The sequence below is a fragment of the Punica granatum genome, chromosome 1, assembly GCF_007655135.1.
Source record: "Punica granatum isolate Tunisia-2019 chromosome 1, ASM765513v2, whole genome shotgun sequence".
Taxonomy (NCBI): Eukaryota; Viridiplantae; Streptophyta; class Magnoliopsida; order Myrtales; family Lythraceae; genus Punica; species Punica granatum.
In genome coordinates, this window is record NC_045127.1 from 4,989,818 (window position 1) to 5,012,127 (window position 22,310).

At 43.0% G+C, this 22,310-nt stretch overlaps 5 protein-coding genes and 1 non-coding gene across 13 annotated transcripts; 2 read left to right on the forward strand and 4 right to left on the reverse strand.

The window, feature by feature from the left end:
* Positions 1-4,036: 4,036 nt before the first annotated feature.
* LOC116213766 (cysteine-rich receptor-like protein kinase 10) lies at positions 4,037-7,764 on the reverse strand. 4 transcript variants are annotated; one of them, XM_031548823.1, is made up of 7 exons: positions 6,039-7,764; positions 5,843-5,947; positions 5,540-5,757; positions 5,238-5,444; positions 4,886-5,123; positions 4,645-4,792; positions 4,037-4,538 (listed from the first exon to the last, which is right to left on the reverse strand). In XM_031548823.1, the coding sequence occupies exons 4-7, from the start codon at positions 5,269-5,271 to the stop codon at positions 4,239-4,241; spliced, it is 720 nt and encodes a 239-aa protein (XP_031404683.1). In that variant the 5' UTR covers positions 5,272-5,444; positions 5,540-5,757; positions 5,843-5,947; positions 6,039-7,764; the 3' UTR covers positions 4,037-4,238. The 4 variants fall into 4 exon arrangements, with proteins under 4 accessions (XP_031404683.1, XP_031404691.1, XP_031404698.1 ...); XM_031548831.1 differs by having other exon boundaries at positions 5,540-5,947; XM_031548838.1 differs by having other exon boundaries at positions 5,843-7,764.
* LOC116192447 (G-type lectin S-receptor-like serine/threonine-protein kinase At2g19130) lies at positions 6,276-7,320 on the reverse strand. Its single transcript, XM_031521005.1, has 3 exons — positions 6,973-7,320; positions 6,573-6,873; positions 6,276-6,442 (listed from the first exon to the last, which is right to left on the reverse strand). The coding sequence occupies exons 1-3, from the start codon at positions 7,318-7,320 to the stop codon at positions 6,276-6,278; spliced, it is 816 nt and encodes a 271-aa protein (XP_031376865.1).
* Positions 7,765-7,911: 147 nt separating the features above from the next.
* LOC116213791 (universal stress protein PHOS32-like) lies at positions 7,912-11,163 on the reverse strand. 3 transcript variants are annotated; one of them, XM_031548858.1, is made up of 2 exons: positions 10,177-11,153; positions 7,912-8,246 (listed from the first exon to the last, which is right to left on the reverse strand). In XM_031548858.1, exon 1 carries the CDS (start codon positions 10,911-10,913, stop codon positions 10,200-10,202), a length of 714 nt encoding a protein of 237 aa, XP_031404718.1. In that variant the 5' UTR covers positions 10,914-11,153; the 3' UTR covers positions 7,912-8,246; positions 10,177-10,199. The 3 variants fall into 3 exon arrangements, with proteins under 3 accessions (XP_031404718.1, XP_031404729.1, XP_031404737.1); XM_031548869.1 differs by having other exon boundaries at positions 7,934-8,249; positions 10,177-11,161; XM_031548877.1 differs by lacking the exon at positions 7,912-8,246 and adding an exon at positions 8,469-9,647 and having other exon boundaries at positions 10,177-11,163.
* Positions 11,164-11,284: 121 nt separating this feature from the next.
* TRNAS-AGA lies at positions 11,285-11,366 on the forward strand. Its single transcript has one exon. It is a non-coding gene; the product is annotated as a tRNA-Ser (tRNA).
* Positions 11,367-11,422: 56 nt separating this feature from the next.
* On the reverse strand, positions 11,423-15,666 carry LOC116213737 (tRNA (guanine(37)-N1)-methyltransferase 1). Its single transcript, XM_031548783.1, has 9 exons — positions 14,765-15,666; positions 14,127-14,225; positions 13,836-13,955; positions 13,586-13,752; positions 13,280-13,350; positions 12,710-12,852; positions 12,368-12,479; positions 12,100-12,212; positions 11,423-11,869 (listed from the first exon to the last, which is right to left on the reverse strand). The coding sequence occupies exons 1-9, from the start codon at positions 15,611-15,613 to the stop codon at positions 11,714-11,716; spliced, it is 1,830 nt and encodes a 609-aa protein (XP_031404643.1). The 5' UTR covers positions 15,614-15,666; the 3' UTR covers positions 11,423-11,713.
* Positions 15,667-16,019: 353 nt separating this feature from the next.
* Positions 16,020-20,362, forward strand: LOC116213746 (diacylglycerol kinase 5-like). 3 transcript variants are annotated; one of them, XM_031548813.1, is made up of 14 exons: positions 16,020-16,198; positions 16,296-16,388; positions 16,595-16,808; positions 16,953-17,075; positions 17,187-17,315; positions 17,420-17,505; positions 17,637-17,760; positions 18,021-18,069; positions 18,397-18,479; positions 18,898-18,965; positions 19,162-19,236; positions 19,421-19,508; positions 19,620-19,736; positions 19,822-20,362. In XM_031548813.1, exons 3-14 carry the CDS (start codon positions 16,608-16,610, stop codon positions 20,059-20,061), a joined length of 1,383 nt encoding a protein of 460 aa, XP_031404673.1. In that variant the 5' UTR covers positions 16,020-16,198; positions 16,296-16,388; positions 16,595-16,607; the 3' UTR covers positions 20,062-20,362. The 3 variants fall into 3 exon arrangements, with proteins under 3 accessions (XP_031404673.1, XP_031404656.1, XP_031404664.1); XM_031548796.1 differs by lacking the exon at positions 16,296-16,388 and having other exon boundaries at positions 16,021-16,198; XM_031548804.1 differs by lacking the exon at positions 16,020-16,198 and having other exon boundaries at positions 16,219-16,388.
* The last annotated feature ends 1,948 nt before the right edge of the window (positions 20,363-22,310 follow it).

Here is a 22,310-nt window from a genome sequence, read left to right on the forward strand (position 1 = left end):
TTCCTCAGCTTGCACACCAAATGCTCCTTACCTTTAACTTGGAATCCTTCAGGCTGCTCCATATATATTTCTTCCTCCAAGTCACCATGCAGGAAAGCTGTTTTTACATCGAGCTGCTCGATTTCCAAATTCAGACTAGCTGCCAGTGCGAGAACAACTCGGATCGATGACATCTTGACAACGGGCGAGAAGATCTCCTCGAAGTCAACTCCTTTCTTCTGGTTGAAACCTTTCACTACCAGTCGAGCTTTGTATCGAGGTCGCGAGTTCTCTGTCTTCAACCTGTAGACCCATTTGTTCTTCAATGCTCTCTTACCTTGCGGTAGCTTCACTAGGTCATACGTGTAATTTTCAGACAAGAAGTTCATCTCCTCATTCATCGCCTTCAACCAGTGCTCCTTGTGCTCATGTGCCACAGCTTCACCATAGCACTCAGGTTCTCCCCCGTCAGTCAGTAGCACATACTCATGAGGCGGATATTTTGTAAATGGTCGTCTTATTCTATCAGATCGTCTAGGTAGATCTGCAGGCTCTAACTGTAACTGCGAGCCTGTATCATCCGTAGTCACATCATCATCTACCTGAGGAATCTCACCCCTAGTCGTGGTTTCTTCATACTCACCAGGTACCTCTTCCATTGGGTGCTCTACATCAATCGATACAGGAATAGAGATCTCGTGAGGATTGCCTACTCTGGCATTCTCTAACTTTTGCAAATCCTCGATTGTTTGGTCATCAAAGAACACAACATCCCTGCTCCTGATGATCTTCTTGCTATCAGGGTCCCAAAACCTGTACCCGAACTCTTCATGTGCATAACCCAAGAAGATGCATTGTTTTGCCTTGGCATCGAGTTTTGATCTTTCATCTCGAGGAATGTGAACAGATGCCCTGCACCCGAAGACTCTGAGATGCTTGTACGATACTTTCTTGCCGGTCCACACCTGCTGGGGTACATCTCCATCAAGTGCAACTGACGGTGTAAGATTAATAAGATCAACCGCTGACCTCATTGCCTCGCCCCAGAAAGACTTAGACAGTTTCGCCTGAGAAAGCATACAACGAACTCTCTCAACAATTGTGCGGTTCATCCTCTCTGCAAGCCCGTTCTGCTGTGGTGTCTTCGGTACCGTCTTCTCAAGTTTGATACCGTGAGTCCTGCAATAGTTCTCGAAAGGACCCCTATACTCACCACCATTATCAGCTCTGACACATTTCAACTTCATGCCCATTTCTCTTTCCACTGCTACATGGAAGTTCTTGAAAATCTCAGTCACTTGATCTTTAGTTCTCATAGGGTAAGCCCAAACCTTCCTGGAATGATCATCTATAAAAGTCACAAAATAGAGAGCACCACCAAGAGATCTATCCGACATGAAACAAACATCAGTATGCACAAGATCAAGTATATGATCGCATCTAGAGGGACGACTTTTAACAAAAGAAACTCTCCTCTGCTTATCAGCTAAACAGTGATCACAAGTGCTCAAGTGCATACCTTTAACGGGCAAAGACTGCTTTCTAGCAAGAATTTGAATACCTTTCTCGCTGATATGCCCAAGTCTCATGTGCCATAGCTCGATAGGATAATCCTCAACAACATTAATTTGACCGGAGTTGTGTCTGGCACGCAACCTGTAGAGAGTGTCGGTCTTCTGACCCCGTGCCACAATCAACGAACCCTTGGAGAGCTTCCATCTCCCATTGCTAAATTCGTTACTGTAGCCTTCATCATCAAGCTGACCCGTCGAGATTAGATTAAGGCGAATTTTTGGAACATGCCTCACCTTTTTTAGAAGCAACTTACAGCCAAGCTCGGTCTCTAAACAGACATCACCAATATCGACAATCTTGCATGACTGTCCATTCCTCATTCTCACATAACCATAATCCCCGGTAGTGTAAGATAAGAAAAAATCCCGATGAGGAGTGACATGAAACGAGGCACCTGTATCTGCAACCCAGGTAGAGTCCTGACAAGTGAAATTCACATAGGCTTCATCACAAATTATGTAAGTCTCTCCATCAGATGCCACTGCTGTAGTGCCTTCTTCCTTCTTGCTCTCACCGTTGCCATTCTGATTTTTCTTCAAAGCTCTACACTCCCTTTTGTAATGTCCCTCTTTTCCACAGTGATAGCAAGTGACCACTTTCCTCGTCTTCGACTTTGATCTACCCCTCGATTTGCCACGTGAGTTACTATGCTTGGAAGAGAAATTTCTGCTTTGACTTCTCCCCCGTTGTTCAGTAACCAAAGCTTCAGACTGAATGGAAATCCCCGAGCCTTTCCTTCTAGTCTCCTCATTAAATAAATTGTCTGTCACCGTAGCCAGAGATAGCTTCCCGTTTGGCGCAGAATTGCTTAATGCAACCACAAGTGTGTCCCAATTATCCGGTAGAGTCCCTAAAAGTAGACAAGCCTGCAACTCATCGGGTAATATTATGTCCAGGTTCGTCAACTGGTTAATAGTATCCTGGAAATTACTCATGTGCACAGCCATATCACCTCCATCATGGTAACGAAGATGAACCAGCTTCTTCACGAAAAATGCCTTATTTTGCGGTGTCTTCCTCGCATAGAGATTTGTCAATTTATCCCACAAAGCTTTCGCATTTGTCTCCTGAGCAACATGATGATAAATACTATTGTCTATCCACTGCCGAATCAAACCAATAGTCTTCCGATTTGTGCGTTCCCAAGCCTTGTCATCCTTATCTTTAGGTTTCGCGGAATCCCCTTCAATGGGATCGTACAAATCCCTGCAAAATAGAAGATTCTCCATCCGAGACTTCCATATAGAGTAGTTGGTTGCATTCAACTTGAACATAGATCCTGTAGACTCCTCCATCTCGAAAACACCGAAAAAACTCAAACTTCTCTAACCCGAGGCTCTGATACCACTTGTTGGGAATGGATGTACTCAACCAAACAATAACGCAGCGATTAATCTTCCTCCCCTACTAGTGTAATCGAGATAGGAACTAATCAAATCAACCAACAAGCAGTAAAGTAAAAGAACACCAATAATTTTACGTGGAAAACCCCGATGTGGGGAAAAACCACGGGACCAACTCCGAATCAACGATCCACTATGAATGAAGGTTATACAATGTCTTTCATCAAGGGTAAACCCTTGGATCACCAAACTCAAGAGAAACACTCTCTTGAATCACCCAAACACTAAATTCGTCACCCACACCGGGTAGTTCACAAAGTCAACTGAAACAGCACCTACAGAGCTCTAATAGGAATTCTGACCGTTCAGAACTTAGTCCCACGTGTTGTGAAGCTGCTGTCAAAATTTCGTCCCAATCGGAGCTCGTTTGACGTCCCGATCGAGGGTTGATCTAGCTCTAGTCGCACAGAAAAACAGCTCTCTGTTCTCTGTATTCTACTGCTTCTCTGTACTGTTCTGCTGTCTCAATTCTGCCGCCTCTTACCCAGCTAATTTAGCTGAAAATTAACCCTAACAAAAGTGGGTTCTTGGGCCTATTAAAGTCCGATAAAAGCCCAATACAATTTAAGCCCAACTTCCTCCAAATTGGAGGGATACCCAACAATTACTGAGTTGAGGAGGGTCAAGTCAACTCCAAATATCTTTGCTCTTATTCATCATATTCATTAAAGAAAGAAAATGGAAAAATTTATAAATTTTTTCAATTATATATTTTATTAGTACCAAAAGGAACTTTCATTTTTACCTTTCCTTGTTATGTTTCCACATCTTACCTCTGACAGCACTAAATTAAACGTCTAAACTTGTTCTTTGATTCAGGAATAGAGTGATATGTCCAGAAGTAGCTTCAGGTGGCACTTCCAAGAGATCGATCCATTACATTACAGTGGGTACCTGAGCTACCCGCAATTACAACCATAGATAGATTACACGCCCACAGCCATACTGATGCTCCTGTGCACGGGCTATCAAAGTTCACATCTGCAGTCTCTGGTTCGGTAACACGATATCGTATTTGTTATCGTTATAGGTTGGCTAATTGAGGAAAAAAAGAGTAATCATACAAAAAAGTCAGCAACTGTCATGGTACTTATCTTTATCCATTAAAAAGTGCACGAAGAGGTACGATCAAAACATCGAAAACCATGATCTCTACATTGGACAAATAATTAGAACAGAGGATGAAAACTATATCTTGAATGATGAAAGAGAGAGATCATTCACGGCTACTCATAGAAGAAATTAGCATGCGCTGAAGCTCAACAGTCTTTCACTGCATAGCTATCGACCTTCCACCACAGAAATTGTTACATCATTCCTTGAACTGGGTTCGGGCAGGGTGCTGGGTCCATTGTGCATCTTGGTCGGCATGGGATGCGAGTACAAGAAAGCTGGTTGTTTAGGTGAAGGTAGAGCCAGATTCTGGCTGGTCAGCATGGACACCACTTCAGACATGGATGGTCTACTGGCAGCGATCTCATGAACGCAAAGCAAAGCTATATTTATGTATCTCATCATTGTATCATCGGAGCAATGATCAACCAACCTCATTGGTGTGCCTCCACTCCAAAGTTCCCATGCCTGCAAAGAAAGAGACCATTGGTGGGATATGTCATGAATATAATAACACTTCAATAATTTACCCATCTACTGTTGTGAATCTTCCACAATAACAGTAGTTGTTTACATAGGAAAGAAGATTCAACGAGTCACTCTGGTAGAATCCGGTGTTCTTTTTGCCACTAATTATCTCCACCAGCAGGACTCCGAAACTGAATACATCAGCCTTGATGGAGCAAAGTCCTTCCAGTGCATATTCAGGGGACATGTACCCACTAGTATAGAATTAATCATCTAGTCAGTCTAGATATCAGAAGAAAACATATCTGCACATATAAAGATAACCTTTGTTCTGCATGCCCACTTACTATGTCCCAACAATGTGATTCGTGTTTGCTTGGGACTCGTCTCCACCAAAAATCTTCGCCAGCCCAAAATCGGATATCTTTGGGTTCATATCTTTATCCAACAGCATGTTGCTCGCCTTGAGGTCTCTATGTATGATTTTTAATCTTGAATGTTCATGAAGATACAAAAGCCCTTGAGCAATTCCTTCGATAATACCTGCACACGCCTTCCAATCCAACAGGCCCTGCTTTAATGGATCTGCACTAATATATGTTCCTAATGTTAACTGAGAAAAATATGTTCCTAATGTTAACTGAGAAAAAACTAAAGCATATCAAACTAGAGAGACCTATAGCTTCTGGGGGAACGCACCGAAAAGAAAAAAGTCCAAGCTTCTGTTGGGCATGAGTTCATAGATCAAAATTTTTTTACTTTTTTCTAAACAGCAGCCCAAGATTCTAACAAGGTTCTTGTGCTGGAGCTTAGCTATGAGCGTAGTTTCATTTCTCAGCTGTTGCAGCCCTTGGCCCGATTTCCTCGAAAGCCTTTTCACAGCTACTTCTTGACCATAAGTTTACCCTGCCAGAGAAATTTCTAACTCAGCTGTTGGAGCCTTGATGGTTCTAAGGCTTGCTCTGACCATGGCATAGGTGCAGCGAAGATAGTAAAATTACCTTATAAACGAGACCAAAGCTGCCTTCTCCAAGCTTATTTTTCAGAGAGAATTTATCTGTGGCCGCAGATACACTCGTGAAGCTAAATTGAGGCAACCAAGATTCCTTGCTCTTTGCACTTTTGTTGGTTTGGTTAGACGGATGCTCACTTACATGGGCCGAAATGCCCATCATATCCACATTGAATTGTAGCATGTCCTCTGCTGCCTCCATCTTCCCTGTATTTCAAGAGCAAGACTGTCTGCTAATAGTAAAACTCAAGTCGTGTTTCTTCGGAAGTGATGAATATGGAAGAGGGCTTACATTTCTGTTTCATTTTCTGGTGGCAATAGACAGAAATTGCAATTGAGAGCAACACGAAAGGAACAATGGCAGCCACAAGTTTCTTAATTTCTGATCTTTTGTCCCCTGAAGCCAAAAAACAAAAGATCCTCAAGATCAAGGACAGGACGTGATCATAGATAGGAAAAATTATCAGCCCTTGTGTTTGGAGTTGTACCCTGATTATTTCGGAGCTCATATGCAGCAAGTTTGAGGTATAGTTGTCCACCAATAGTGTCACCTTTAGTAAGTTGTCTAAGATTCAGGAGATCTCCACTCCACAAGAAGCAACCTCCACTGCCATTATAAGCATATGCATTGCAAGAACAATCGCGCAGGCAAGTCGACTCGCAAAGTTGCCGAGATAAAGCATAAGTGATCTTGGGATATAGAGGCAGAACCACTTCGGGTATCATCAAGAAACCGTCTTCCTTGCCTTTGACTGAGCTGCTTTCATCTCACTGCAGAGGTACTTTCCTCGTGCACCCACCAGAGGTATTGTCTTGTTCCCAGGGCTTGGAGTCTGAGGGACTGAAACCTTCCAAGCACTGGCAAGTAGGTTTGCTGTAGTTTCTGCAGCTACTGAACGGACCACAGAAAGAGTAAACATCACAACTGTCTTGGGGAACGGACGCTACAATCCTCCACTGCTGGAAACTCTCTAGCCAACATAGTGTCCCCAGCTACCCTGATGCGAATAATACACCCGTACTTAGAACCAAAGTATCATTCATCGAATAGGTTAAGTAGGATACATTTTCATTGGTAATGAAACTGATATAGTAGATATAGTTCCATCTCATCTCCGGCAAGGAGCCACGAGACCAGTAAGTTTGATTCCCCTTCAGGATGATAAGTTCATCTAATCTTGGAGAGCTTAACCTCAGGGACACAGTTCCAGGACTCGGATCATTCTCCTTCTCCCAGGCAGTAAGTGACCAAACTTTTCCGGTCCTTTTATCCATCCCAAGTTTCATACCAGGGAGGAAAGTGTCGGTAGGATCATCAAAGCTCTGCCATATGATGTTCAAATCTCTCCCATTAATCAGAACTAGATTCCCCTAATCCAACAGCGTCAACCTTGTGTTCTGAGCTGAGGAGAGGTCACTGACGCTGTAGGTGATTCTATCATCAATGATCACAAGGTTTCCTTGCTTCAAGGTAAGATAGGGGGAGGAGCCCTTGAGTGGTTGAACCCTGTTTCCCACCCAAACAAAGGTTCTCGGTTCGATCTTTTTATACCAGATTCCGAGATACGAATTGGTGGAGTTTTGCAGAAAGAAAAATTGCAGCTCGAATACCTGACCAGAGGATGTGAGGGTCTGTGAATGACCAAGTCTTTGCCCTTCTATAATTGTATCCGTTGAAGCTGAAGCTGCAGCAAAATTACAGAGCTGGATGAGGAAACACGCCCAGAGCGGGAGCCGAATGCAGATACATGGCGCGTAGATGTTGGCCATTTTTGCATTGGAATGCATTCAGTTCACTAACAGAAACTGGGAATCAGACTGAATTCTCCGCAGGAAATGGAGCAGCCATGGCCAAAATCGAAGGATGGACTATTCAAAGTCCACTTGTATTAGCCTCAAAGCACTGTAAGTGAGCCCGCAATGTCTGCTTGAGCGAGTTAACGCACCGACTGGGCTGCTTGAGCGACTTAAAGCACTGTCGGTGAGCCCACAAAGGCTGCTTGAGCTTAAAGTAACTTGCGTTTCTCTCTTTTCTACAAGCTTGTCACCGTTGCTTCGGGGGGGAATAGCCTTAATATTATCCCACCTTTCTTACACAGATTAATTCGACCGGAGTCTCAAAATTCTAGGACTTTCTATTCACATAAATCGACCAGAGCTTTCCACATTTTCCACGCGCATTATGGTCCAACTGCCTCGGAATTCTCCGACGTTGTAATGGAAGAATCAAATCTTTTGGACTGAAAGGACAGTTCTGCACAATTTTTCTTCCTAGATTGATCAATAAAGATGATCGACTGAATTGTATCAAACAATAAACATGGGTGACCGAGGGTGGGTCCTAAGTTAGCGATACAAACATGACAGATATGTGAGTATTACATTGGGAAACAAAGGATCAAATGATCGGGTCTACATTGTCCATTTCAAACATTGGCACAGGAACTCCTGCATTATCCATCAAAACACACATACAGAACATATCGGATATTTATAAGAACGCATGGGCTGATTACTCATGCTTCAGACCCTTCAGAGGAAGTTCAAGTTCCGATGGCTATAAGCTAGGGATACAGTTACGTGCAAATAACTGCAGAAAATGAGAAACTCCCACAAGAGAAAATATCCTGACAAATTTAGCTAGAGTTTGATCAACACAAGAATCTCTATCGCAGGGAGTGGCCCCTCTCAAGCATCTGCTGCAAAACAAATATGGAAAGTTAAGGGCGTTCCAGGAAAGCAGCACAAACCAAAACGTCTGCAACTTTTACAAATGAAGAGACAAATAGACCTTAAACCAACCAATCTTACCCACTGATTCCTCAGCCGAAAGTTGACTAATATATTCAAATTATCAAACTGGAATCAGAAGCCTACCATGAATGGTTCCACCAAGAACAGCAGTTTAACATATCAAGTGGACAGGAAAGAAAGCCACATTCCATATATATCAGATCACAGGCATCAGATACTATGAATAGTACAGTTTGATGAGTATCTTGGTGGATTGTATATATTAAATATTTCCCAAAGCAGGTATTCCATTACGTAGAGCTTATCTTCTATATTTGACTGCATAGTTGGGCCATTATGACAACCTTCTCTCCAATCTCTCTTCTTTTCGTTTTTCAAATCTCTCAATGTCATAGAGCAGGTAGTACTGGGTCTTGGGGAACAGCAAAGAGATCCTCAAAATTGAAAACAGTACGAACATTAACTTTCTGTAGTCTCAACAAGGTATTACGGAGTGCAAAACAGTTAGCACTATTAACAAACAGGAACTAGTGAAATGATGCATTTCCTAAGCAAGTCAATTTGGCTTAACTCAGCACAGATAAACAAGATCTGCTGGCCAATGGCCATCTGCAATTTCTGCAGACCTAAATACTCACGCTGGCTCGATCATAAACTTCATCAAGCCAAGACTTCAGATGAGTACCTCTTAAGTTCTGACAACCACATTAAATGATTCTTGATATCTAGTTTGCAAATACATGCCCAGCCTTCCTTTTACAACTGCACTATTTTTCGAATAATTGAAAAGATCTTCTAGATATTTTGCTGTAACAATTCCTCAATCTGCACTCAATACCATCAATAATAGCTTTTCCTCTAAAACAAAAGAACCCATCGATCCTCATAGAGACATCTATTTTGACCATAGGGCATCATATTGGGGTGCGTAGGAGCTCGGAAAAATTAATTTATTGTACTACATATTTTAAAAACTAACTATGCTCTTGCTTTGGAATATAGCCATTGTAGATCTTTCATCCAAGAAGGGACTATTTTGCGCACATATAGGATTTTAGGCTTGCACACAAACAACTACAAAATTTAGTTCTTCCCTTGATCGAATTTATCATTCAAAGAGACACCTTCCTCAACTTTATTCCTAACATAATTAAGATGTGTACAAGAAAACCATTGCACAGCTTTGTTCTTAACGTCACTGAGTTTGTCAATGGTTGGATTTGCAACACATGACAGCAGCAACTGCTTACAGTGCATTTCGTAAACACAGCCCAATAAGGAACTTGGAAGAGAGAACCGACAGATTTTAAAGAGGCTTCACCACCAATAGACTTGAACATCTGCTGCAGAGAAGAAAGGCCCATACAGCATTAGAGCTGCACTGCCCCTGATTAAAGCATCTCTCTACTACATTACCAGCAAGAACCTCACTAGAAAATCACACGCAATGTAAGAGTTCCACGATGGCAAACTCCGGAACACAGTAGCAGCATCACTCTTTCCTACTCACAGTTTTAAGTGGCATACAAGCTCCGAGGAACTTCCCATGGCGCAATCTCTTAGTTATCGAATTCATCAGCTTGATCATAGGAGCATGAAAATTGCTATCGTAAGCTCATTCATCATCTCTAAAGAACTGCAACCGATCACGCGTTCAATTACTTTTGAAATGTTTCGGCTCAATCAATCCTTCTTTTAGCGTTAGATAACAGCAGTGGCAATACAACAACAAACCACAGCAATCCCATCCCATATTAACAAACAAACAAACTAATCCATAGTCACGGAACTACGAATCAATCATCGAATAGAAGCACCACCAATGCACAGCATCATTATTGCGATAAAGTAAACCGTGATGGCTAGTATTACCTGCTGTTACAAGACAAGACTCATCATTTGTGCTCGGCCGCCTCATCAACGGCAGGTTTTGCAGCTGCCACCTCATCCTCATCCTCCTCCAGTATAGGAGGCTTCACTGAGACAACTGGCTCCCCGCCTTCCTTCTCGTCGGGATATCTAACGACAACGACAGGGCAGACACAGTGGTGGACGCAGTAGTCGCTCACGCTTCCAAGCTTCCCGTCACTCCCTCGCTTGGAGGCCCCGAAACCGCGGCTGCCCATAATCACGGCGCTCAGGCCGAGCCTCTCGACCTCCAAGCAGAGCCTCTCCCTCATGTCGTGGTCCTTGACGATGTGGATCTTGAAAGGAATCTGGGCGTCCCTGAGGGGCCGAGCGAGGTCGGAGATCTTGGAGGCGGTGAAGGCGTCGAAGTCCTCCTGGGACTTCTGGAGGTCGTCGTGGCTATTGGTGTCGTCGGAGGGGAGGTGGGGGAGGGGGCCCCAGTCGGCGCCGAAAAGGACGGAGGTGGGGCTGACGTGGAGGAGGATGACGGCATCGCCGGGGCGGATGTAGTGGTCGACGGACCAGTGGACGGCGAAGGCGGACTCATCGGAGAGGTCGACAGCGACGCCGATCTTGCGGCGGGCGCCGGCGGTAGGGGTAGCGGAAGAGGCAGCGGAGGGGTGGCGGGGGGAGGAGGGGTGGTGGATTTTGATGGTGGGGAGGTGGGGGTCGGGGGAGGAGGAAGAGTCCTGAAGGTTCATGGTGGGAGGGAATGGCCTGCCTGCCTGCCTGTCGACGTGGTGGGTTTGATAGGAGCTCGTCGATGATACAGAGCAAGAAGAAGAAGGAAAATGCAATAATGAAAGGTTTCCGGAGAGTGAGAAGGGGGGAGGAGGAGGAGGGGAAGTTCAGTGGGCTTTGTGAGGGAATATTATTTGCTTAATGTGCTCTACACGCAGACGCAGAAGAGAGGCGGAGGCGGAGAAGACGGACGATGACGACGCCGACGCGGTATTGACGGCGAAGACCATCGGGGCCGAAAAGCCCATCTTTTTATTGGGTTGGGCTGGTTTTGTCGTTTTGTTGTCAAATTAAAAATAAAATAATAATTGCGCGGTTTGTACACACCAAGGTGGACGTGCCGGAGTGGTTATCGGGCATGACTAGAAATCATGTGGGCTCTGCCCGCGCAGGTTCGAATCCTGCCGTCCACGGTTTTTTTTTTTTTCCCTCGATGTTCATAGAAGCACAGATCATCGGAACAAACTCATTTGCTAAATCCCTCCACTCTCGATTTATATGTACAAATTGTAATACAAGACAAGAGTTCTCATGAATCTCATCTGGTAACTTTCTTCAAAGTCTGAGCGGATCAGGCATTTGGATTTCTCTGTTGTCAATGAAGGTGTGGATCCTCATCGACCGAATCAGAACATGTCCAAGTAGATTGGGATCGCTCCCTCCTAGCTAGAGCTTACATTTGACATTATCTCAGGAACATTTCTGAAAGTCACCTCAATTAGGAACAAAGAATAGCTGGGGTGGGTGAACCTTCCATCACTCAAAGTCGATCCAGTGGAAGAGTTTCGTTTCTAGCAAATGCTACACTTTGAGGGAGTGTAAACTTTGCACAGAGCATCCATTTTCCCGGTGCAACCAGTCGCACCCGACGCATCTCTACATCAACTTCGACCTCACGCAGGGTAATCCTTATTCGCTGAATTTAAATGAAAAAAAGAATCATCATTGCAGGAGCCATTAACAATCCGAGAGAACTAAATGTTCGGGACATGTTTTAGACTTTCATAAATTGGATTATGTAATAATCAGAGAGTCGCTTCAGATTCAATATGGCCTAGTCATGGAAAAAGGTCTTGCTTATCTCTTGGTATTTTAATCCACATATGATGCTCCTGTGCTAGATGTGAGATTGAGTGAGGTAATTACCTCATGAAAGTCGAACTCTGGGTCATCAGCTTTCGAGAATCCATAGACATGGATTGTTGGCAAGTTACGAACATCCCCTCTCATTTTATTACTGTAAATTCCCCTAAATGCATCTGTCAGTATAGGGAAGAAGGAGACCAAAAAGAAGATGTCGGTAAACCTTGAGATATCAATGCAGCAAGACTGCAGGTGAATAGAAAATATCAATTGGAACTTCCATGAGTCAAAGTAAAAGCAACTTTAAAAGAAACAAAGTGACTGCAGATACCTAAGTATTCGGCAGCATCATTGGGCAAATTCATTACCACTTGAGTAATGGACAGAGCCTTCTCGCTTGCAAAAATCAAGCTTATGAACCTCCTTCCATCCATATTAAAAATCTGTGGAGCATTACCGAAGAAGCTAAAAATTTGATCTTAAATTAGATGAGGCCATCTAAGATGCTAACATGGTGGTTTTTCCCATAGATTATCGGTAGAGAGGTTACAGTACAAATGACAGAATAGCAATTACTTTTAACTGGCTTCCCTTCCTAATAAAAGAATAACCAAAACAGATGCAATAACAGGATTTGTTTTTGAAACAAGAAAACTTAATATAACTTAACTACCTTAATCTTCCGCTCAAGCCTGTTTAGGACACTGTTTCTTTCCAAGTACTCAATTGCACTAGGGTTCAAATCATTGGCATAAACACGTTTTACTATCTTTGCTGCAGAAATGGTTATTGGTCCAACTCCGCAGAAAACATCGCCTGTCACAGAAGAAATAAAACCTCAGTCCTCTTCTAACATTTCTACCAAGAGAACAGATTATAAATAAGCAGTGAACATGATCACCAAAAAGAACTAATAAGCATGAATATGATCTGAGGACAGCAGAAAAATGAAATTATGCATGGCTTTGGTGGTTTCTCTAATACTTCAAATAGGTTATGTCTATGACAACAATCTGAACGAAATACAGTCACTACCTGAGTGCCCTCTGTTACCACCGTTTCCATCTGAGTTTTCCCTATTTCAACCATTTTGGTTTAGAAATCTAATTGAAACCAGTGACATGAATCCCTACCTGGTCCTACAGAACACAAATTTACAACAATAAAATCCAAAACTCTCACTCGCATTATTATACAAACGACAGAATGAGCACAAATGAATGTAACTACAGCATGGACATACAAACAACATCATCGTGAGTAAAGCCGCTGACAAGCCGTAGCCTTTCCATCGCAAGTCTGGAATTCCAGTACCTGCCCAAGGACACCATCAAGCCTAAAACACAATTTACAAAATTGATACGCCAGTGTCATAATATCAGATACTTCTTTCCTAAGGAATATATATGATGAGGTGCAAGAGAAGAAATTTTAAGCTTCAATAAAATACTAGTGCAAGTAATACCATTTCTTGATGTGCTAACTTAGCAACAAAATTCTAAAATTCAAGAGATCTTACTTATATACGTATAAGGTTATGAGAACATACACTGTGGCTAAATCAACTGTGAATTTCAATCCATTCTCAACTACAGTAGTGACAAGGGATTTATTTCCAGCTAAAACCTCGAGCTGCATCGTCCGATAATCACTATGAATTGCATCTATCTTGTTGACAACAGTTCGGATCTTTGGTTTGTTCTTGTCCAGAACCACCTGCAAGACAATACGCCACTCTCATCAAATAATCTTCAGATTGTGGACAGTTGACTAGAAAATTAAGTTCTACAGCTGAGCACCTTTGCAATGAGTTTCTTATAGGGTAGATGCTCATCCCTGAGGTTCAGGTGGGCAATATGCCCCACAGTCTCAAATGCTGAAGGAACTATCATGCCCTTGGGTAACAATACCTCCAAAACCTTGAAGAGACAAAAATTGTCGAGAATAATGATTTCCAGCAGTATCATCTTCCTTCTTATAAATTTTAATAATTTTAACAGTAATACATTTTCTCAGACCTATTTCTGAAGAGGGTTTTCTAGTTACAAAAATATGCAGACCTCAAAGAACCTTAAAGACGGTTTACTTACCTCATTCATAGACCAGTAATCATAGAATAACGTCAGCTTGCAGGACACGAGCTCAAGATTTGGATGGGGTGCATCGGTTGTATCTTCTCTAAACATAACCTGAAACGTAGCCCCAGAAAAAAGCTACTGTAAGATAGAACATACTTGACAATAATACCATGGGCTAGTGAGATATACGTTACAATCTATTCAGGAGCTCCACAACTTTACAACACGTTTCCAAAAAGAAAACTTCTACATCTTCATTCCACATTATGAAAATCATATAAAATTTAAAGTCCTCATAACCAGGAATTTATCTAGAGGGAGCATACGGGGACAGCCATCCATTGAACTTCCTATATTCGACTTTGTACATGCAAATTTCTCCTACATTCTTATTTTCCGCCCCTAAACTCTAATGAATTCGCCCCACAGAATCTAAGGAATTTCTCCATGTTAGGTCTGCTTTGTGCATAATGGGAATGTTACGAGCATGCTTGATCATAAGAGTTCTTTCGCAGACTATATATGGCTCAAACATAAGCTCACTGCTCAGCAATAGCAAGAATCACTAACAAGTAACAACATAGAGCTCGGAAATTCTAATGTCCAAACTACTTTGAGCATCAGATTAAAAGAAATGGAACATCCACCACCTCGATCGCTTCAGGCAAGTCCTCCAACCCCTCATTCGCGTATCGCTCATCAAGTAGCAGCAATCTCGTCGAACCCCTCCATTTACTTCTCTTAAATCCCTCCCCTAATAAACCCCTTAGATCATCTCCTTCCCCTTCATCCTCCACGACCTCCACCATTGCAGCCTCATTTCTCCCAATACTCCTGTCCCTCTGCCTTGTTCCATTCCCATCATCCTCCCTCTTCTTCCTCTTCTTCGGCCTTGTGATCCTCGCCAAATTCCCAAAGTTCGCGAACCCCTGCGAATTGAATGTCCTCGTGAGCTTCTCCCTGTATAAGACCCGGCCCAGTTCCTCCCCATCCCCCTCGGCTTTCCCATAAACCCTCCTCTCCAAAGCCTCCAAATTGCCCTCATCACCGTTCCGCTGCCCGACGAGTTTCACGATATCGGGATCGACTTCATCTCCAGTGACTCGGGCGATATTGTGGACGCGCGGCCAGTTGAGGAGGTGACCTCGGAGGCGGCTCTCCAGGGCGAAGCAGTCCTTCGAGGGGACTCGAAGGGCCGCCACGTTGAAAACCCGAGTGAAGCTCTGTTCGTCGAAGGGTTGCTTCCCTTCTTCCTCTTCCTCGTCCTCCTCTTCCCGCTCTCGTTGCTCCTCATCTGTTGGGTGGGGCCTCGCGCCTTTGTAGAGAGAGGGTCCGTAAGGGATCCTTGCCTGAGTATGGGCAGAGGAGGCCGCCCTGGCCGAGGTCGCGGCGGCTGTGAGGGAGGGTCGGAGTGCGGGTAGAGGGGATAAGAGGGGTCTAGCGTGGAGGAGAATGGGAAGAGAGAGACAGTGAGGTCTGAGGAACAGCTTAGCCGCCATTTTTGCTGAGCTTGCTCTCGGCTCCGAGCCTCCGACCGGGCAAGACTAATCAAAACGCAGAGGGGCCTTAACTAGGGACCCCACTGGAATTTTAGTAAACTATGAGGGCTTGATTGAAGCAGTAACTAGTCAAGAGACCTAATAAGAAAACCTCATAACTTTGGAGGCCAAATAGTAATTATCTTCATAATTCAGTTAAGCTCCCGCTTAGTATGCACTCTACCGTAGAAGCTCCCGGTGCACCAACTGCAGGTAAAGGGACCGCACCAAAGGGTACGCGGGACCCACTCGATCAGCCTGCGCTCACGTGCGCCAGGCGCACGTTACAAGCAATCTCTGAAAACGACAGCAGCCAGTCTGCTGACTCTCCCTGCTGACACTCCATTCTTCTTGTCCTTGTCCGGCCGCAAAGACAGGTGCCAGAACCTTCGAACGTCTGTCTCTCTTTTCACTGAATGCTGCTTCTGCTCCCGGAAGAGATGAAGGGAGCTGAGGGGCTCAAAAGGGTTGCTTGAGCTCGTCGTACTCGCGATCGTGTCCTGTTCTGTTTGGTTACCAGTGAAGTAGGGGACGCCTTCAAGCAAGGTATCATCTTTTTCTTGCTATATCTAATTCGGTTTCACCTCTTGGTTTCGAAGAACTCCCGGTCCGTTGAGAAAGGATACGTGCTTGCTCTGTTAAGGTCCTAGTGTTGCGTTGGGCCAGTGATTGGCGCGCTGCTTGGTATATGAATCTACTCACTCAGGCTGTAGTCACCGAGCCACCTTTGGTTAAGGTATCTTTTGGATATGATCTATGTTGAATTGATTGCTGTGATCATAGCTGTAGCTTCCAGCCCATCCCGGGTTGCGGAGGAAAAAGCTGGAGGATCTCATCTGTGTGGGTAGATTTCTAGGTTGCAAAACCTTTTGGCAAGAAATGTTCGCGGTAGTTGTCATAAGTTTTTGACGGTACATATCTTTCCGTTCATTTATTATGCAGCTGAGAGTTCATCATGGGCGGTTCATCTGAATCAGAGGACTTCCTGAAGGACTACTGGATACCTGATTATGTGCTTGGACTGGCAGGACCAGTTGCCGAGAATGGATCCCATTTGCCTGCCTGTCCGGTGATTGTGTTTATTAACTCAAAAAGCGGTGGACAGCTAGGTGGAGATCTTCTTGCTAGTTGCCGATCCCTTCTTAATAAGAATCAGGTATCATTTTATCACGAAAATTATATCAAATACCGAATATACGAGTTCCTAATATATACAATTGTACAATCTATAATAAAAATATCGACAGCAAACTTTGACATTGCAAGTCTTAGAATTATGTGGAGGTGTCTGATTGATCAGGTTTTCGATTTGGGGGAAAGGGCTCCTGATGAGGTGTTACAGCATCTATACTTGACTCTGGAGAGGCTAAAGCATGACGGAGATGCCTTGGCGGGTGAAATCCAGAGGAGACTGAGAATTATCGTAGGGTCCCTTGTCCTTTTAATATGTAGATTGCCTGCATAAGCGAAAATTTGATGTACCCCTTGGCCTGCTTCACTGAAATATATATTGCTGTATGTGCTGAAATTGCAGGTTGCAGGTGGGGATGGTACAGCGAACTGGCTTCTTGGAGTGGTTTCTGATCTCAGACTTCCTCAGCCACCTCCGATTGCCACCGTGCCTTTGGGAACTGGAAATAACCTTCCGTTTTCATTTGGATGGGTACAACGAAAGAAGCATTGAACTTCCCTTGTTTACTTGAAAGCGCTCTAGGACAATAAGAACCTGGTATCGTTTCATCATTATCAACTATAATGGTTTTGCAGGGGAAGAAAAACCAAGCCACCAATAAGCAATCCGCGATGTCATTCTTGAATCAAGTGAAAACTGCAAAGAAGATGAAACTTGATGGGTAAATTTATGCGCTTGTAGCGGTTCTTTTTCCACCAATACCGAATTTCAATTTTACATATTAAAAAAAGAAAAAAAACTAACTTCATACAATGCCTTGTTGAGATGGTGATGGTTCGTGGTACATTTCAGCTGGCGAATCATTATGAGAATGAAAACCCCTGAACAAGGTTCTTATGACCCCATTGCGCCAGGTGAAAAGATCAGTTCATTGCACGCATTCAAGAGGGTCCCCGACGCAGATAAGTTAAACATGGCAAGTTCATTCATCTAACATGTGTGACTACTTTCTTCCATTCGTAGGCATCGTCAACATGGTCTCTTCTGTTGAGCGCGTATTCTAAATTCAATCTTTATAGTGATGGTGCATGTAGAATCCCTGCAGTTCTTTGAAGTTTTAAAAGTATGTTCACTGGATACCCAGGGAGCTTTTTGTACCTTCTTTCCGTTGATTCTTAGGATTAATTTAAGGCTGGCTGTTATAACTGCTTTCTGGTCTTTGTTTATGATCATCAGGACGGATTCCACACATTTCAAGGCAGATTTTGGAACTACTTTACCATAGGTGAGCAAAACCGTGGCCCGATGCTTCGCAATGGCACAAATATTCTTGTATGTGTGAATCGTGGGCCTTAGGGGATTTGAGCTCTGTGACTTTTTGTGGTGTGATATAGGCTTGACCTCATAAGCTGCCAGGGAGAGATGGCAAAAGCAGAAAATTTTTCAAACGGTTGGTAAATTTACAGAAGTGAAGATGAATGTAATTTAGATACAAAAATGAAATCTGCTGTTTTTGCAAACTTTAATTTGTCCATATTTAGCTGTGGGATCATATTCTGTTTAATGTAAATGTTGCTGCTTATTTCGGTTAGCTAAATGTTATTCTTACCAGGAATGGATGCTCAAGTGTCATATGCATTTCACTCGAAGCGAGAACTTCATCCAGAAAAGTACAAGAAGCAATTGGTTAATCAAGTATGTTCTCTACCATAGTAACTTTAATAATTCATACATTAAAATGGTCCAATTTGCCGGAGATAGTCTTAATGAATACAGTCAGAAGGTAAGCCGTGACGTTTTTAGAAGATCACAAGTAACTCTCCCAGAAAATTCATGAGCCCACATGCTCACTGTAACAGATAAAAAGAAAATACTCAACCTTGCTGGTTTTTTTTCACTGTTCCGACTCCTTTCTGTTCAGCGATGCACATCTATTTAGTTCGACTGCTGAATTTAGACACACTTTCATGTCAGATGTAACTCAAGTATCACGTTACTGTACGCCAATCAAGCTTTCTTGGAGATTTTCTCTTGTTACCGACCTGGGGCCTAGACAAAGGGATTGTGTAATGGTCAACTCTCACCCTTAGCCTCTTCTCTTTTCAAATCTCAGAGTACTTACTTGAAGCTTGGATGTACTCAAGGATGGTTTTGCGCTTCCATTTTCCATCCTTCGTCACAGTGAGTCTATTTTCAGTCCTTAACCAGCAGCTGTGTATAGTTTCCTCATATGTTCTTAGTACTCCATACGTGCTCCTGTTTGCACATCTCTTGACAATTCAATTGGTTTTTATACCTAACATAAAATTTAGTGCATATCTTTTGGAATTGAAAGCCTTATGTTTGAAACTCTGCCGATTATCTTAATTCGATGCAGGAACATAGCGAAGCTGGCAAAAGTCAGGATACTGAGAAGAAATGGCCTCTGGGAGTATCTGCACATCCCTCAGAGGTTTTACTTGTGCATCCTTTTCTTGGACATGATGAAATTTTCTTCTCGTGAATTTTTTTATGATCTTGTTATGGTGGTATTTGCATTCAAACATTGTACTTGGCAGCATCTTGCATAAAGTGACTTGGTTTAACTTTTAATGCCTGATTTTGTCTGAAAAGAAAACATCTTCTCTGTTTCACAGCATCAGGTCCATTGTTTGTCTCAACCTGCCGAGTTTTTCTGGCGGGCTCAATCCGTGGGGAACACCGGACCCCAAGAAATCGCGTGAGGTTTGTTCATTTGAAATGTGGAGCATGGGAAGAATATGGTTGCACAAATTAGCCATCATATCTTCCTAATGACACGACTTAACCGCTTTGTTCATATTACTATCCACACAGAGGGACTTGACTCCTCCATTTGTTGATGATGGCCTTATCGAGATTGTCGGTTTTAGAGATGCTTGGCATGGGCTTATATTGCTTGCTCCAAAAGGACATGGGACTCGTCTTGCCCAGGTCAACATTAACGAATCTTGGAATTGAATAGTGTTCACCTCGCTCACGCAATAAGAGCCTTTTCTTCCACCTTATTCCAATGCAGACGAGTAGAGTTCAGTTCGAGGTCAGAAAGGGCGCGAGAGATCATACATACATGAGGATCGATGGGGAACCATGGAAACAGCCCCTGCCCGTGGACCATGATATTGTTATCGTGGACATTTCCCATTGTGGACAAGTGAAGATGCTAGCTACCCACCTCTCCCATTGCGAGAGTGCATCTGACCCTTCTTCACCCATCACCTACCCTGATGAAGACGACCACGAGAAACAGCAAATCTAGCATACAGAGGGACGATTTAGGGAGACCTCTTCATCAAGCCGTGCAGCGACAAGGCATATTTCCACCTGTTCTTGCTGGAAAATTTTACAGTTTTCTGCATGATGTGATCTATTTATCAATTTGATGCTGTAAAGTGATCCTAGCTAGTTGAGTGTCTGTTATTGGCGAAGATTGGACAAGCTGACTCCGTGATCGTTGCTATTGCTGGCACGATGGCAAGGTTAGCTTAGCTTGCCCACGATTGTAGAAACCGTCCCGTACCAATATGCTAAATGTAGATTGCTTGATTAGGTTACCCCAATTCTCGGTGTGACTGAAGGAGCACAACATTACAAAAACGGCCTTCACACGTATCAGGGGCATGTCTATACCCGAGAACCCACTGGATTTCACCATTCCGCAGGCTCCCGATTCCGCTTCCGGTCCTTCATTCACGACATTCCGGAGAAGTAATTAATGAATCCTATTAATAAAAATGTAGCCTGTCATTGAATTTGTCCCACGAGGGAAAGACGGATACAAGGATCCATCCTCATACTTGGGAAATCAAACCTACTATAGAATACGTATATTTTACGTGTTCAGAGCACAAGAAATTGTCCTATTATTATAGTGCACAACGTCTAGATTTTGTCTCGCCTACGTTACATAATTAAACAGCACATTGTACTCCACGAAGTAAAATATTCTAATCCTAAAAACCATAAGATGTTTCATAAAACTCCGGATTGTCACTTTCCCTGGTTTTCTTTTAAATTCAAACAGCTCTGTCTCGTAGTTTTCCCCTGATCACATAAGCACCTCGCACCTTAACATTGAGGAAAAGGAAAGCCGGAATTCGGTTCCTTTCCAGTCTCAGGGGAAATAGCGAGAACTGAGAAGAAATGAATCCGGTAGGGAAGGTGTGGACTATAGCAGTTAGCATCGGGACAGTCGAAGCAATGAAGGATCAGGCTGGGTTCTGCCGATGGAATTACCCTCTCAGGATACTTCATCGGCACGCCGAGAACCGCGCAATTCAGTTCTTGTACTGGACCCAGAGACTGCTCTTCAATACTTGTTCTCCTACCTCACGGTCGTCGTGGTTGTCCTCTTCCGATGAATTCCTAGATACTACAGCGAGAGGAGAGAAGGTGAGAAGATCCCAGGACTCCATGAGAAGAGTCTTGGAATTGAGCTGCTGGGGTCCTAACACAGTCCGGTTTTGAGCCAGATGAATAAGGAAGGCTGTATATTATATTACGAGCAAAGCCACTTCGCAGCCATCTGTTTTCCCGAATCTGTAGATTCTTATAGTGCGTTTGGTTTCAGAGTTAAAGTAATTTTGATTTTAATTATGGAAAATGACAAATATTGTGTAGTGTGTTGAGTTAAAATTAAAGTTAAAATTTTTGTGATTTTAACCTTGAAAACAAACATGTCATTAATTTCCATCTTCTTCTTGAGCCATAGAGAGGAATGGATCATTATCACATCAATCTGGAAATTTGATCCCTATCTTAAATCTTTGATTCACTGTCAACGATGACCATTTCTAGGCGAGGTCATTCCACTTGTCGCCTGGCTGGGTTCTTTCTTTATTTGAGTGAGCTCGAAGAGTGAATCAATATCAGTTTTGGATCACGGTTTCTCAAATCTAAATTAGACCTGAAGGAAATAGATTTCGGCTAACCCTAAAAAGAACACTCAAGCGGGTCATGATAGAAGAAAAAACTCTCAAAAAAAAATATCATTGATCTTGATTTTCCCCTAATGAACATAGTCCTACAAGACAAATAAATTCAAAACCAGAATCCTAATACGACTGAAAATAAGAAATAAGAAAGTTGAATCCTAAAAATAACACTTCAAAAACAAAGCCTAAATATTCTAAATATTTCCAACCAATATCTCATTAATATTTTCCTATCCATATAAAATTTATTAACCTAATTTAAATCTCTCACACCAACGAGAATTGGTTCAAGCGGTTCGACGTTTGTTCTGCTTAAGTAAGCTCTCGGATTCGAATCCTTGTGAATGTAGAAAATTCACGCCGTAAGAGTTTTACTATTTAGTGAATCGATCCGGCTCAACTGGATTAGTTAGGGTCTAATTGAGCTTTTAAATATTAAGGTTCACACTGAAAAAAATCTCTCAAGTTCCTAATTTACCGATCAAAGTATCTCATCTTCCCTTTCCAATCACAAGAATCCGTCCTTGATATGATCGAAATCTGATTATTCTAATTTTGCCTTCTCGAAATCTAA